Source organism: Podarcis bocagei (assembly GCF_964188305.1).
Source record: "Podarcis bocagei genome assembly, chromosome: 17".
Classification (NCBI taxonomy): domain Eukaryota; kingdom Metazoa; phylum Chordata; class Lepidosauria; order Squamata; family Lacertidae; genus Podarcis; species Podarcis bocagei.
The window spans coordinates 24,364,689-24,379,828 of NC_138143.1; the positions used below are offsets into that span (position 1 = coordinate 24,364,689).

The 15,140-nt window shown below is 41.9% G+C and overlaps 1 protein-coding gene across 16 annotated transcripts in view; it reads right to left on the reverse strand.

Moving 5' to 3' along the window:
- Window positions 1-805: 805 nt before the first annotated feature.
- Window positions 806-15,140, reverse strand: part of MPDZ (multiple PDZ domain crumbs cell polarity complex component) — a 112,565-nt gene continuing 98,230 nt past the window's right edge. For 11 of the 16 annotated variants that reach the window (XM_081176010.1, XM_081176014.1, XM_081176003.1 and 8 more), the window contains 8 exons: window positions 13,697-13,783; window positions 12,389-12,485; window positions 10,466-10,509; window positions 7,902-8,024; window positions 6,002-6,106; window positions 4,143-4,255; window positions 3,839-3,962; window positions 806-2,996 (listed from right to left, as the gene is read on the reverse strand). In XM_081176010.1, coding sequence (XP_081032136.1) covers window positions 2,850-2,996; window positions 3,839-3,962; window positions 4,143-4,255; window positions 6,002-6,106; window positions 7,902-8,024; window positions 10,466-10,509; window positions 12,389-12,485; window positions 13,697-13,783 — 840 coding nt within the window. In that variant the 3' untranslated portion in view covers window positions 806-2,849. The remainder of the gene's footprint in view (window positions 2,997-3,838; window positions 3,963-4,142; window positions 4,256-6,001; window positions 6,107-7,901; window positions 8,025-10,465; window positions 10,510-12,388; window positions 12,486-13,696; window positions 13,784-15,140) is intronic. The other 5 variants (XM_081176011.1, XM_081176008.1, XM_081176016.1 and 2 more) reach the window with 3 other exon arrangements.

Sequence of the window (15,140 nt, forward strand, 5' to 3'; positions counted from 1 at the left end):
ATTCATAAACCTTCCTGATAAATCCTCCATCCAATAAACAGCAGCTCCTGTTTGTAGACCAATGTGTGAGTCTTCCTTGTTTACCTTCAACATCCTAGTGCTACTCTCTGAGCATTTCTCACACCTTCACTCCCCAAAACTGTCGGCTATTTGGGTCGGTTTTGTTCACAATGCTCAAAGAACTAAATTATGATCAAGCATTCAATATCATGGGCAGTGGCAGGGATTTGGGACATTATGGGACATTTGTTCACAGGAAAGTTAGTACAACCTCTAATGAGGTACTACTTTCTGCATAAATAAACTCTGAAGCAGAGCAGCGATTAAGAACAGTATTCATCTTTCAAGTACAGGGTATACCAGATATCTGCAGTATGTTCATGTATACACAACATAAAAACAGCAGGCATGGGCAGACTTTAGCCAATCTAATCCTCTATAAACTCAAACTGGATGCGACCCTTGGATTTTTCTACTTCTGCTGGTGGGAGCAACAGCATTCTCAAACCACTGCTGCATTTTGCAAGTGTCCCTGTACTGCAGATTTCACAGGTTCATAAGACAAACTCTTAACAGTGTAAGCATGAGATCATAGGGCTGGCAGGGACTGCAGGGACCAACTAATACAACCCCTTCCCAGAAGGCTCCTCCAGCCTGACTTGCTGCCACACATTAGCCCATGTCATTAAGACCACTGGGTATTATAAAGAGAAAGCAGATGCCAACAAGATGGTGGTGGCTGGGTATATGACTCCATTATGGGTCACTGTTGGAGGAGCTCAGTGGCAGTGTAGATGCCTTAAAGGTTTAAATGCTGGGGTCTTCAGTTGAATGAATCCTAGACTGAGGCCTAGGAGAGCCACAGTCAGCACTGGCATTATATAATTGGATGCGCCAAGAGTCTGACTTAATATGAGGCATTACCTTGGGGCTGGGGAAAGACATCCATGATGGTCTCCAACTTCCATCAGCCCTAGGTCAGAGATGTGAGTAGTAGGGCCACAGGTTTCTTACCTGTGCCTTAGAGTCTAGGCAAGTGAATCAAGTTCACATGCTTCAGAGGCAAGAAAAGAAAAAGAAAAGCTTCAGGTCTGCTAGTTCATCTCAGCTGCAGGAACATCCTTCTTAAGCCCAAATTCCAATCATCATGAAGAGGTGTCACCATGGCTCCTACAGAGAACTTAAGTACAGCAAAGTAGCAAGGGCAGCCCCTTGTTTCCAGCAGAAACTGTGTTGACCTGGTGTTTCTTGCACCCTACAAGGCTCCCAGGCACATGTGCAAAGAAATTATGCATTTGGAGTGAAGACTGCAGCCATTCTGATAGACAGGTTTACATGGCTGCTAATTAACTGCTTTGATGAAATCTCTAGTTCTTGAGATGGAAAACATTCTTGTTAAAGATCAACATCTCATGCCTTGGTTATTTCTGGAGTTCTGGAACTCGGCTTAGAGTCTTTGTAACTGTGCCTGCTTCAAACATCTATTTGGCATGCCGCTATACATACTTTCTTAGTTAGGCTTGCCAAATATTCTAAGTCAGGAGCCACAGTGACACAACTAGGTGCTTCCAAATCATTTCCTTTAGATTTGTCTTTTAACAGCAGTGGCAGACCTTAGCATCTCAAATTTCAGTGGCACCCTGTGCATCGCCCAAATATGGCATTCCCCCCTTACCGCTACCCACGTTCCATTGGAGTAATACTGACATGCAGGCTCTGGCACCCCAAAAGCTCAGTGCACAGTACGATCATACCATTTGCCATACCCCTAGAGACACCTCTGCTAACAACAATACAGTCAACTTTCCCATTTCTCTCTCTCTCTGCAGCCATATACTGAATGCTTTAATTTTAAAATTAATTTAGGATTAGTAATTTCCATGATGACAGATAGGACATGTGTTTTATATGGAGAGTTCTTATGGAGCTTTATTACACTCCAAGACTTAAGAAATGAAATCTGGGGCGTGGCATTAAATATTGAGAGCCCCATTTAGTTCTGTGGGACAGAACAAACAGCTACACCACTGAAAGGGGCTAAAGCTGCAACTCCCCAAAGTCTATACCTCTGATCCTGGACAGCATTCCTATCACTGCCAGCGATTCCATAGGGAAGGGAGAGGAGCTGCACTGTATCTCAGCGATCTTTGCAACAGACAGGCATTGCTAGCACACAGATATCCTATTCAGTGATTGACGTTTTGCTACCATTAAAAAAAGGCCAGGCAGTCCAGTCTTATGATTCTCATGAATATCCAGCAAGCTTCCAATATGACCCTTTTAAAAGTGTTGCTCCCTAGCAATAATATTGCAGAAAGGAACTTGTCTAAGTTTTACAGATGGACACACAGCTAAAGAACAGTGGTAAACTTAAATCAGACTGACTGACACACAGCCTTGAGAGGTTCCTTTGTTGTCAGAGGTCATGACTGGCTAGCTGATGTTTGGAAATTTAACGTTGCCAAAGCCAAAGTTCACACAGTTTCGGAATTTCAGAACATGCCCTCCCTGCCCACCTTCACACATCAAGTGTCTCATAATTACTTTATATTTTTCTCCTTTCATTGATTTCCTCCCTCCCCCTTTTGATTCTATTAGTACTGCTCTCAAGTTCTCCTGCCACTGTCCTATGCTACAGAAACCAACCTCTGTACCTTGACAGCAAGAAACTATTTCTACTGCGTATAAAAATAAGATCATTTGTTGTTGTGGTTGTGTTTTCCACCTATGATGTAAAACAATCTGGCAGCTGCAGTGAGCAAGAGAACGATATAAACATTTCCATTCTCTTTGCTGTGTGGAATGTGGACAGAGTAACTGTGCTGACCCAAAATTCGGGAGAAGAGGGTTCAAGAGAGAACAGTCAGGGTCACCGTTCCTTTCGTCCTTTTCAGAATAGCCACCGCTTCTTCGTGTGTGATCCCTTCCAAGCTCTGCCCATTGACGGCAATGATCTGATCCCCTCTCTTCAGGCGCCCATCTTCTGCTGCGGCACCCTGAAATTGAAAAGCAGCCAAGTACTGGATTGTGCCTGCAGCTTACTGCAGCAAGTTTATACAGCAATTAAAACAACAACAACACACACAAAGGTTGGGGTGATGGTTTTTGCCCCACAAGTAAATTAGAAAAGATATAAATTGAAATACAAACTGTATTTCTGTATTTGAAATGTTAATTCCAAGTAGTGGGAGTCATAAATTTAAATTAACACGGGGACAAGCAAAGGAGGACACCTTCACCCAGGTGTGGTTCCCCTTTATACACAGAACAAAAAGACAATGACCTATCTCTACACCAGGCACGTCCAACTCTATAGAGACTGTGATCTACTCCCAGTTTAATAAAACAGGGGGTGATTTATCCATTGTCATTGCCCATAGTTGTTGAGCTATTTTTAGGGGGAGTGAGTTGCATAAAATCACTCACCCTACAGTCCACAGCTCTAACTCCTTCACACACTCTGTCTGCAAATGCAGGGAATCAAGGCATTCACAAAAGCACCGGTGGCAGCGAGAGGAAATAGCAACAAGGGGGGGGGGCATCATGATCAACCAGGATCACGTGATCGACCGGTCGGACATGCTTGCCCTGCACTAACACTATGCAATAGAACGAAATGACAACCCCCCCATCTCCCTCCTTCTCTCTTTCTTCCCCCTTTCTTTCCTCCCAATCGCAAGAAGCCTATGACACTCATACCAAATGTGAACAAGCTGTGAAAAAACCTATATGAATTGAAAGTGGAGATGCTATATGTACTTCTCCTTGTTTGTTTGGTAACGCAAGAAAATCTTCAGTAACAACTTAATTAAAACAAAAATTTGATCTTGGCGCATACCTTTGCAAACACAGTCTTAACATAAATGGGCAGATCTCCATGAGGACTTCCATAGCCACCTACAATGCTGAAACCCAAGCCATCGGGTCCCCGATCCAGAGTAATGGTTTTATACTGTGGAGGTCTGTAAGACAAGAGGTGGAAAGGTGAAGTCCAGCAACAGCCACTCTGAATCAGGGATGGGCAGATCTTTTTGCTCCAAAGGTCACATGAAGAGGTGACTGGTTGGTCATGGGAACATATGCCAAGGGATGGGACCATCCCCACCCCCCATTAAGATACCAGTTTCAGCATAGCCACTCACCCCAAATCATCTTGAAAGATGCTGTTTGTTGTTAGGCCGGCAAATGAAAGGCTAGATGTTGGTGGATCTTGCTGCTGGCTGGTTATGACACTGACATCTCCACCAGCTACAACCTGCAGGTTCAGTTTAAATATAAATAAAACGAGTACACAGATTATCACATGAAAATGGCATGCAGAGAAGCCCCACAGTTGTTATGGGCAGGCAAGAGAGTGGAGGATGTCAGAATCGGTGGGAGAGTTGCACTTGTTATTTTCTCACTTGCTTCTCCTCCCTGCAAAATCCAAAGGATTGACCTGTGCATGTTCCTCAGAGGGAGAAGCCCAAGGAGCTTGTATACGTCATTGGAAGAAGCGTGCAAGTCTCCACTTCAGGTGTTGATCAGCATCTGAGGCTTTTGTATGTGCTTGCAAGGACACACTTAAGATGCAGATGGAAATATGAAGCACTTCCTAGGTGATTTACAAACACAATAGCAGCATTACTGTTTCTGGTTCCCAAGCCAGACAAATGGTGCCTTGCTTTGGATACGGACAGGGTTGCTCTTGTGAGAATGTGCAAGATTTTGTAGCAGGAAATGGACTAAAACTGATGGGGCAACATCAACTGAATGTTTCTGTGTCCTCCATTGTTTTTCTACCAAATGCACCCCGAGAACTGTAGTGTTTGAAGCCACACACACTTCGCCAAATGTTTCTAATTATTGTTTTCTTTAATTCATACATGCTTGTTTCAGAGACAGATTTGCACCTGTGGTTCCACTCAGAACTCTGAGCGCAATTGCTCTGTTAAGGCTCACAGATACACTACCTAAAAACATGAGGGTCAGTTTGTGTTTCTGTGTTTTCCTTCGGAGCAAGCTTGGCTTTTTCTCTTACCAACATGATTTTCATTTCCTATTTGGTCCCACCCCCATGCTTCAGACAGGTTAAATTTATTCAAGTGCTTTGCAAGTTTAACATTTCTTCAGTGCCCTCTCCCTTTTTTTTTTTTACCGATCAGGTGTTTTTTTAAAGTTTGAAACACTTTTCTAGAATAGTGCTGGGAGGCAACCTTGCAACTGCCACAAAGGTAACTTATTAGGGCTGTGTGCAGCTTCTGTGGCTGCGAAGAGGAATAATGCATCTCCACTGAGCCTGATGCTTAGAGGTTGCACATCTAACCACAGCAGGCTCACACCTATGCACACCGAGACCCTTAATGTCCTGTGCTTTATGTGGAAATGTCCTAAAGCAAACAGGCCTGAATTTGGAAAGAACTGACAAGTTTCCAAGTGTACCCATGGCTTTTGGACCATCTGATATCTTGAATGCCCATGAAGATCCAATTATGGCTTGCATGTGTGACATAATGAAACTACCTGGGCTCCCATGGTTCAGAAAGTAGTATTTGTGCTTTGAAAGCTGTTTAGATTTCTTTCCCCCTCCTGCTACCAGCCACACAGTGGACTGGGCAAACAGAAGTTCGCACAGTGGACTGGGTAAAAAGCTATTCCCTTTAACAGGGAATCGCTTGCCTGTTCATCCATGCGATCAGCTGCTAAACACCTTCAGTTATGCTTCCAGTTCTCCCCTATGCATACCATTGCCTATAATTGCAGCCCAAAGCTGTTTCAGGAAACACGTTGATTACAAACCGTGTGAAAAACAACAACAATGAAACATTGTGGCTACTAACCGTTCATCAAACTGGATAAACCATTCCATGGACAAAATATATTAAATTACAGCCACTGGAAGCTAAATTCTCCTCAGACCCTCGAAGGCTATAATTTCTGTCCTTGAAAACAAAGTTTGAATAAATGTTCTGAGTAGCTTTGCGGGCAATCTTTATTTTTGTCTCTGTTTTTTTTTTTTTACCTGTATTTCAATAGTGCCAGAAGCATTTTTTAACAAGCTGACAGCCTGAGAATGAGTCATTCCTTCCGTTGGTGTTCCACAGATGCTAATGATCCTATCCCCTACCTGGAATATAAAAGAGGGAAGGGTGGGGGAAGAGAAGTCAAACGTCAATGATATCAAGTCAGCCTCTTGAAAGACACTGGGCAAGGAAGACTTTTAACAACCCCCTTCCCATTTCAAGGCAAGTTTGAAACTGCTTCCCTAAGTATGTAGGACAGATCACCACAGATACACATTCTGCATTGCCAAGCGCTTGCTACAGAACTGCAGCTCGGGAAAGCACTTTATGTCTGTACCATTAAAAATAAGGTATTGCTCAGATGGTGGCTTATTTTGTGCTCAGCTTCTCCTGTCCATTGCAAAGACAGATGGAAAAATTCTCAGTAGTGATTCCCTTCTTCTGTTTGTGAAGGTGCTGGAAGCTTCATTGTATTGTGAGGGTTTTGAAGATGGCAAGGGGCAAGTGTATATTTCAAGGGCTTTTCAGCCTTTGCTGATTGCAGGAATAATAGCAAAATAAATGTGAGAACTTGCTCCTGCCTCCAGAATTATAAGCAGGCAAGGAAGATGGTCTTAAACAGGTCACTCATGAAGGGTATAACATGTGGTGGAATAGTAATGTAATGGGAAATGACATATAATGAAACGGGGGGGGGGATGTTTAAAATAACCTTTGTTAAAAAACCAGAAGCTTTTTTACTAGGAATTATAAGTACCGAGATCCCAAAAGACCAGAGGAAATTGTTCATGTATGCTACAATGGCCGCTCGGATGCTGCTCACCCAGAGATGGAAGGAAGAGACAACCACAGCCAAAGAAGAATGGCAAATCAAGTTGATGGACTATGCTGAAATGGCAAAATTAACTGGGAAGCTCAGGAACCAAGAGGACAAGATATTTAAAAAAAGAATGGGAAATGTTTGTAATGCATATGCAAAATCATTGCAGACAGGTCAAAACATGAGCAGGATTTTAAATACACTTGTAATATAACAGAAAGTACAGATAACTTAGGAAGATGAAAAATTGGAGAAGTATTGATATGCAGTTGAAAACAGAATTAAGAGGACCCATGGATGGGATGGGGGGAAGTCAGGTGATTCAGAGTAATCTCGATATGTGGATTCTGTATGATCTTTGGGTGTATGTTTATTTTCTTTTTTCTTTATTTTTGAAAATCAAATATATATATATATATATATATATATATATATAATATATATAGATATGAGTATAACATAAGATCTGGCCACAAGCCAGGTGTTTGTGGATTCACAGAGTACATCCACAGATGTACATCCCTTGGGAGCCTGTTTCAGTGTCTGCACCATGAAAAACTGCTGCTTCGGCACAAATGCCCATCCATGCAGAAGACTTCTGAGGCGAAAGTCCTTCTCTAGCAACTTCCCTGAACGCAGCCCGTCAAAACCGTGGTTGTAGAAACAAATGACATACTAGCGGCTCGTGTGCATAAACAAAATTGAGTTGGGAAGCCTGCTTGTGAGGATGTGGCAGAATCAAGTTGGGGAGTCGACCTAAGGTATATCCACCTTTATTCTGTTTGCACCATCAAGGACCCCTGCTTGAAATTTTCACCCACCCTTCCGAGATGTTCAATGTGCTCTGCAACTGAGGTAGTTTCAATGTGGGAAGGGGCCAAGAAAAAGGAAAAGACCCTGCCTTCTTCCATTGAAGTGAGTTGGAGGAGTCTACAGCCTTTCTGGAATTTGCCACACCATTTGCTAGACACATTCCCCCCCCCCAAGACACCTATTTGAGGGTGAAAAGCAACAACTGAAGTTGTTATCTTGAAGTTAGAACATTTCATTTTCAAGGTTTTGCTTTACTCTTTTCTTACCCTCAATTTCTGAGTTTGAGCTGCAACTCCATTAGGATGCATCATGGCTATAAAAATCGGAACATCTCCAAGAGGGCTTCCGACGCCACCAGCAATACTAACTCCCAAGGAATCTGAAGGGCCCTGTAACACACAAAATCAACAACAACAAAAGAAAAGCTGCTATTATTCAACACTCAAATCATTTTGTGCAAATTCTAAAATCAGAGCTGAGAATCACTATTAGACTACAACTCCCTTCATCCCCAAAGGCTTCCCATCTAAACTTCCACATTATTATTATTATTATTATTATTATTATTATTATTATTATTATTCTGCCCATCTGACTGGGTTGCCCCAACCACTCTGGGCTGCTTCAAACAGCTTGACATAAGACATAGAAACTTTATTTGCATCAGCCACTAGCCATAGCAATAAAATAAAACACAATATACTGAGGATAAAGCTAAATGCTTAGCTATACGAAATACATTCTAGACATTTACATCAATACAAATGACAGAACTGATACATAATCCTTTAGCCACAGTTAAGACACGTGAAGCAACAGGCTTACTTTTGATTAAAAAAAACCTGAGCAAGTTAATCAAATAACATATCTTAATTGTCCATACTTTTTTTTTTTTTTGCAGTTTTTGCTGTCACCTGGTTATCTTGAAAACAGATTAAAAACTCCCCTATACAGGGCTGCCTTCAGATGTCTTCTGAGAGTCAGATAGTTGTTCATTTCCTTGACATCTGACAGGAGGGTGACCAACAGGGGTGGGCGCCACTATTGAGAAGGCCCTCTCTCTGATTCCCTGTAAGTCCACTTAACGCAGTGGGGGAACCGCCAAAAGGCCCTCGGAGCTGGACCTCAGTGTCTGGGCCGAACGATGGGGGTAGAGACGCTTCGAAGGTATACAGAAGGTATACACCAACACTTTGAATTGGCTTGATTCAGCCAAGTTAGCATTTCATTGTTACCTTTGTTCTATTCCTACTGCCCAAATTCTTTGTAACCAATCCAATGAACCCTAGTCTACTGTACAGTGGTACCTCGGGTTACAGATGCTTCAGGTTACAGATGCTTCAGGTTACAGACTCTGCTAACCCACAAATAGTACCTCGGGTTAAGAACTTTACCTCAGAATGAGAACAGAAATCGTATCCCGGCGGGGTGGCGGCAGCGGGAGGCCGTACTAGCTAAAGTAGTACCTCAGGTTAAGAACAGTTTCAGGTTAAGAACGGACCTCCGGAACAAATTAAGTTATCAACCAGAAGTACCACTGTATAAACAAACATACCCACATTTATCAGTACACCGTTATCTGCAATACCAGTCGGTTTTTTAAAATGTGGAAGTAAAAATGAAACAGCTATATAAAGAAAGCCAAGCTCCCTCTAGTGCTTCTTTGCGCATACAACGTCCAATCTCTGAGCCTGCTGAGGGGGAATAGCATGGCAATCTGTGAATCTTGCACTTTGTTTAATGCTGCCTTTAGCATTAAGTATTTAAAGGCTGCAACTTTGCACAGTCTAATAGGCTTGTTTTCTGTGAGGAATTTTCGCTGCTGCAACTGTATCCCACATCTTCTGTAGGAGCTCAACTTGATGCTTTATTAGCCATTGTGTTCAGCTCAAGGATTTTAATGTCAGCATCTCAAGGCCCAGATGGCGTGGGGCCACATTATCTGAGCAGCTGAGTCTTCCTGCATGTTTCATAGCAACTGCATTGCAAAGCAAGCATTCTTGTCAGTTAAAGTTTCCACACTGGAGAGCATCGCTTGTCCAGTTTTATTCCTCTTGCTGTTTTCTGCAGTTTAAAACCTTTATTTAAAAGTTCATCGCAGGAAGTGGAATTTGAACACAGCTCTTGCACCTACTTTATTCTATTCCTGTTCTGGAGCTCAGTGTTTGTGTTTTGAAATGATCTAAAGATTCCTGACAAAGACGAAGATAAGGAACAGCTTTGTAAATAGCTGTGCATGATCAAGGGAGATTTGGGCTTGTGCTTCTTCCACAACACGTCCATCTCCATGCCATGTGACAAATTGTTTCTGGAACAGAGGGTGCTTACAAAGGCAGTTTGTAATATGGGATTCTTTTAAAGTAGGAAAGCAACAAAACTAACCTGCCCACTGGGCATGCCTCAGCTTTTCAGAATGCCAGCAGGAGCTCTCTGGTTTCCAATCAAAAGCACAATATAAATTCATAAGGCAAATGGTGGTGTGTTTGTAAAAGGAAGAGATACAAAACATTCTGAAGATTCAGATTCTGCAATTCCCAAGTAAATAAGACTACTGATAGGTTCACCCAAAAATCAGGCAGAGAAGCAGTTTTCAAATCTCCAAACCTAACTTTCTTTCCTTGGATAAATAATGGGAATTTGTGCTATGTAACTTCAAAATATGTGTGAGAGGTCTATTGATAAATAATAATAATAAAAAAAATAAAATATAATGCAGTCCAAATCTTCCATTAAGCAGAATAGCCAAATTGATGCATGATGCAATCCTGCATCTATTCAAATTAGTAATCAATTCTCCTTAATTTTATACCAGCTTCTAGGTTCTACTTACCTTTTTTATTTCGACTGTTCTTAATCCTTGTATTTCAGATGCTACTGTTAAAAAGGGAAACAGCACTGTTATCATTGGTTTTTTCCACTTTGAAACATTATTTTCTATGCACTCCAGAACAATTTATTTTTATCACTGTAAATGGTTACAATGTTTTCAAAGCAGTTTAAGGAACCTGGTAGCGCTAGTCTCCAAGTTCACTTGTTTACTTAAAAGCACAAAAAATGATAATTTTTTCCTTAAGCACATCTCTCTCTTTCCTTCGTGACATTTGTTTGGTCATTAAGTTGCTGCTGGAAAGTCAGGGTTATGTGCCACATCAGAGACAATGGGGAACTTGCTTGATTTTTTCCCCACAGAAATAACCAGTGCTTTTTGGGTAAAAAAAAAAAAAAAAAAAAATGAAGTGCTGCTGCTTGTATCTTGATAAAAGTGTTGTGGGTGCCAGCAAAAAAATGGCTGCCCCTGGCACCAGAAAAAGAGGTGGCAGTACTCCCATACTGTTGAATACTGCCACAAGAAAAGCTGGTTCTTGATTGTTTCAATTAGGGTGGGCATAAGAAAGATTGGCATCTACTCAGTGCTGAATTTACATATAAGCTAAACAAGCTATAGCTTAGGGCCCCACTCTCTTGGGGGCCCCCAAAAATTTAACCACAGTCTCTGGTTGGTATATCTGGTAGTTCTAGTCAAAAACAAAGTAGATAAAAATCTGCCCATCGTCCCTGGCTTAAACATTTCATTCCTAAAGGGAAATTTGAATCAATGGCCAATAAACAAGAACAGAGTTTTGTTTTGTTTATTTCTGAAGTCACTGAGGTTCTGTCATGAATATCGCTTTCATCCCCAGTGCACAAAATCTTTTTATATGTATACTTTCAATTGATAAGATAATTTGTTATATTTTCATACAATAATGAAATATCAACTGTTATCTGAATTGTATGGAGGCAAAATAAGTAGAAGAAAAACATACCACCGAAACAATACTGAGGATTACTACATTACCCACAGTAATGCATATGGATATACAATGGTACCCCGGGTTAATACGCTTCAGGTTACATACGCTTCAGGCTACAGACTCCGCTAACCCAGAAATAGTACCTCAGGTTAAGAACTTTGCTTCAGGATGAGAACAGAAATCGTGCTCCGGCGGCGCGGTGGCATCAGGAGGCCCCATTAGCTAAAGTCATGCTTCAGGTTAAGAACAGTTTCAGGTTAAGAACGGCCCTCCGGAACGAATTAAACACTTAACCCGAGGTACCACTTTATAGAATCCCGTACTTTCAAATTCCAATACAGTATGAAGATGCCCCATTTCTCAATCAATCAGTTTTCTTTTTGTCTACCTTCTCTGACTAGCCAAGTTTGTTAATTTTATCTTATATATAAATTATCCCACATTCTTAGGAAATAATCTGATATAAATGGATTATCTTTATTTTTCAAGTTCTGCCTTCTAATGGAAATTCCTACTGTTATTAAAAGGTGAGTAATAATTCCTTATTCTTCCATAGGAACTACTGGATTTCACAGACACAAGCACCATTAAGGGATCTAATGGCAAGTCATAGCTCGACATTTCCTGCACACAGCTGACGACCATTTTAGAAGCATACAGTTGATGTGTGACTGCTGACACACAGGTCCTTTTGGACCCGGAAGAGGGAGAAATGTGGGTGGGAAAGGGGGCATAACAGGCTTTGACCCAGAACACAACCCCTGTGGAAATGGAGAGTTGCTTGTACACTCAGGAATCAACTCCCAATATTTTTTAAATTTTAGAACATGACCAATACACGTGAACATAAAAACACAAAATGCTATGTGATTGCTGGGAGAACAGCATGTATCTAACAGCACAGAAATAAGTGAGAAGATATTAGTTACAGAATTTGAACAGCAGCAGCTGAAACTTACAGGAATTCTTCTTCAGAGTACTTTCATAACTTTCTGGTGGGTTGGATCCCGAACCTGGGAAACTGAATGATGACAGGCTGCCGCTTCCCTCGCTGACCTTAAAGAGTTACACCACTGAGAATTACTAGAATCCCTTGAATCCAGTTTTCTTTCTACATCAACAATGGCATGTTCAGATGTCCAGCTTAATAATCCAAAATACCAACAAGCTTCGTGCAACCACACTCAGCCAGGTCACTCCTCTCTTCATAACAAGCCAGGATATGAAGCCAAGGTTTGAAGTTTGTTTAATATCCTGATTTCTTTGGAAGCCATTAACCACAGTTTCCTAGTTAGGATGCAACAGGAAACTATAGTTAACCTGTTTCCTGGTTTTCTTGTAGAGGAAGGAGCAAAGTGGCTGCATGTAGTTTGTTCATAACTTGGATCACTAAGCTGATATTTTATCATCCAAGTATAACTACTGTCTCATATTTCGTAAGTAATATTTTACTTGGACCATATCTGCCAGTTGTGCTCAAGGACATAGTCCCCCCCCCCCATGGGAGCGAAAGTACAAGTATGAATGGCAAACTTAATAGCTTGCAGCATATTACAGCAGTCAGAGCAAGAGCTTGGCAGAGTATCTGGTTTGGCGTAAAAATACTTTGTACCGGTAGAAGGAAGCACTTTTCTGGAGGGAAAGAACCCTCCAGGTATGTGAGATATTGTACTCTCTTTCCCTGCTAAATCGGACTTCTCAGCACCTATCTTGAATGGAGATGTAGCCAAGTTACTCAGAGAGAAAGACAATGGTCAATTCTGTTCCCTGTGCAGAGCAACCAATCAGGCATGCACAGCCCTCCTACAGATGCAGTACAGCTGCTAACAGTGAGAAGAGGGGTTAGCACCAGAACATCCCTTCAGGCACAACATAGTACATGGGAGGAGACAGAAAGGAGGGGAGGGGGACTAGATCACACCCCAAATGTTTAGTGGTGACAGCAAAAATCATACAGTTAAATCCCAACTTAGTTTTCAGTACATTTGTAGATGTGCCTTGCCTTACACAGCATTGGGAACAGGGCTGTGCTACACAGCAGCTTTGAGGTTCTAAGCTGTTAAAAAAAAAAAAGCTAGAATAAACCCAATATGGCTATGGGTACATAAAACTGCCTTTTATGTACTTGGCTTGGAGTTTATTCATCTCTGATCAGCCTCTACAGAAAAATCACTGCCACTGCGAAATCAATTCCCTTTTATTTGCTTATATAATTTTAACAATGCTTGTGATGGTTCCAAATGAAGCCAATGCAAGCAATTACAAACCTGGCTGCTCTGAGACGTTCTCCTCTCCGAATGGAATGGGCCTGCCTTTATTCTTCCAACTTCTAGTCTGACTGTACCTAATGAGCACTAGAGAGCAGGCATTATTTGTAAGACACAGATTCCTTAACCCAGAGTATAATGATGTAAAGGCATATCTTAGTTAAAGGAAGATCAAGGGCCATTTCACACAAGTCTTAGCTGAACCTTCTGTAAGTGTTGTCCATTGTGTGATTACACCCGTGCTGAGAAATTGCATGAACCTTGTCTAAAATCACAAAGGAGCATGTAGATTGCACATTGCCCATGCCTGCCAGTTGGTTCAACAAGGACATAGAGGGAGGTCCCTACAGAAGCAATGGCATAATAATGACGGTACATCAGCTGTATTTCACAGCCAGCTATGCCCATTAACAAACTGCTGTTTGGACAAGGTAACAAAATTATACTTTGAGTGCTTTAAGTGGGAGAAGCTCTTCTCTAACTGCAACATTGAATGGCATGTGAGAAGAATCAATTCCAAAATACACAGAGAATGAAGAAGTATTCACCAAATAAGGAATGCGACCCGAAACCTGTTTTGGAAAACCAAGCAAAACCACCTTCAGCCATTCCAGGCTTTGCTTCTGTACATTCCAAGTCCAACAGAAGTTTGCATTAGCCCCTACTTTAACCCTCAGCAGGGACATCCACTATTGATGTCTTCAGTGACCCCCAACGTTAAGTGGCTAAACCTAGCCCTTCTAACATCTAGCTAGCATTTCTTTTCTGCCTAGAGTATCACATAACGCAGCGCTAATGCTTCCCCCCCTTTTTTATCCCCATCTACGAAAAAGCCACAGCAACATGATGCTTGCAAGTTGCTTCAAAGCACAACATATAATCCTGACTTTGACAAGTAGGAATGATAAAGGAACTTCATTTAGAAACAGTAGCTTTTGTTTCCACTGCTGGCTGTGCACTGCAGTGCTAAATCAGAAGTAGCAGCATATTTTAATCCCCCGGAACAAGTGAATATCTTTTAATCCCCAGTCTGTCAGTTCTGTATGTGCTGAACACAAAAATGAAAGCGGGGTGGGTGGGTGGGTGGGTGTGAACACGTACCTAAAAGGAACTGCTTAACTTAGGCCTTTCATTTGCTTTACAAATATGGAACGTTAAAAAATGCCAACCTTAGCATCCCTTAAGAAAATACCAGAAGAGACCGGGAACGATCAGTAGGGGTGGCCTCCCAGCAGCAGAGTCACTCACACTTAAAGGAATGGTGGTGGGGAGGTCAATAACCTCCTACCAATGTGCTGTTGTAGTGCCAACCTTCCCATCACCCTCTCTCCCAGGAAGTAGCCATGACTCCACTGCCAGAAGGCCCTTGTGCACAGTGGCAACCTCTGCTCACCAACGCCCCCTGCACAAGACTTGTCCCTAGAATTACAAGGAAGTCCCTGTT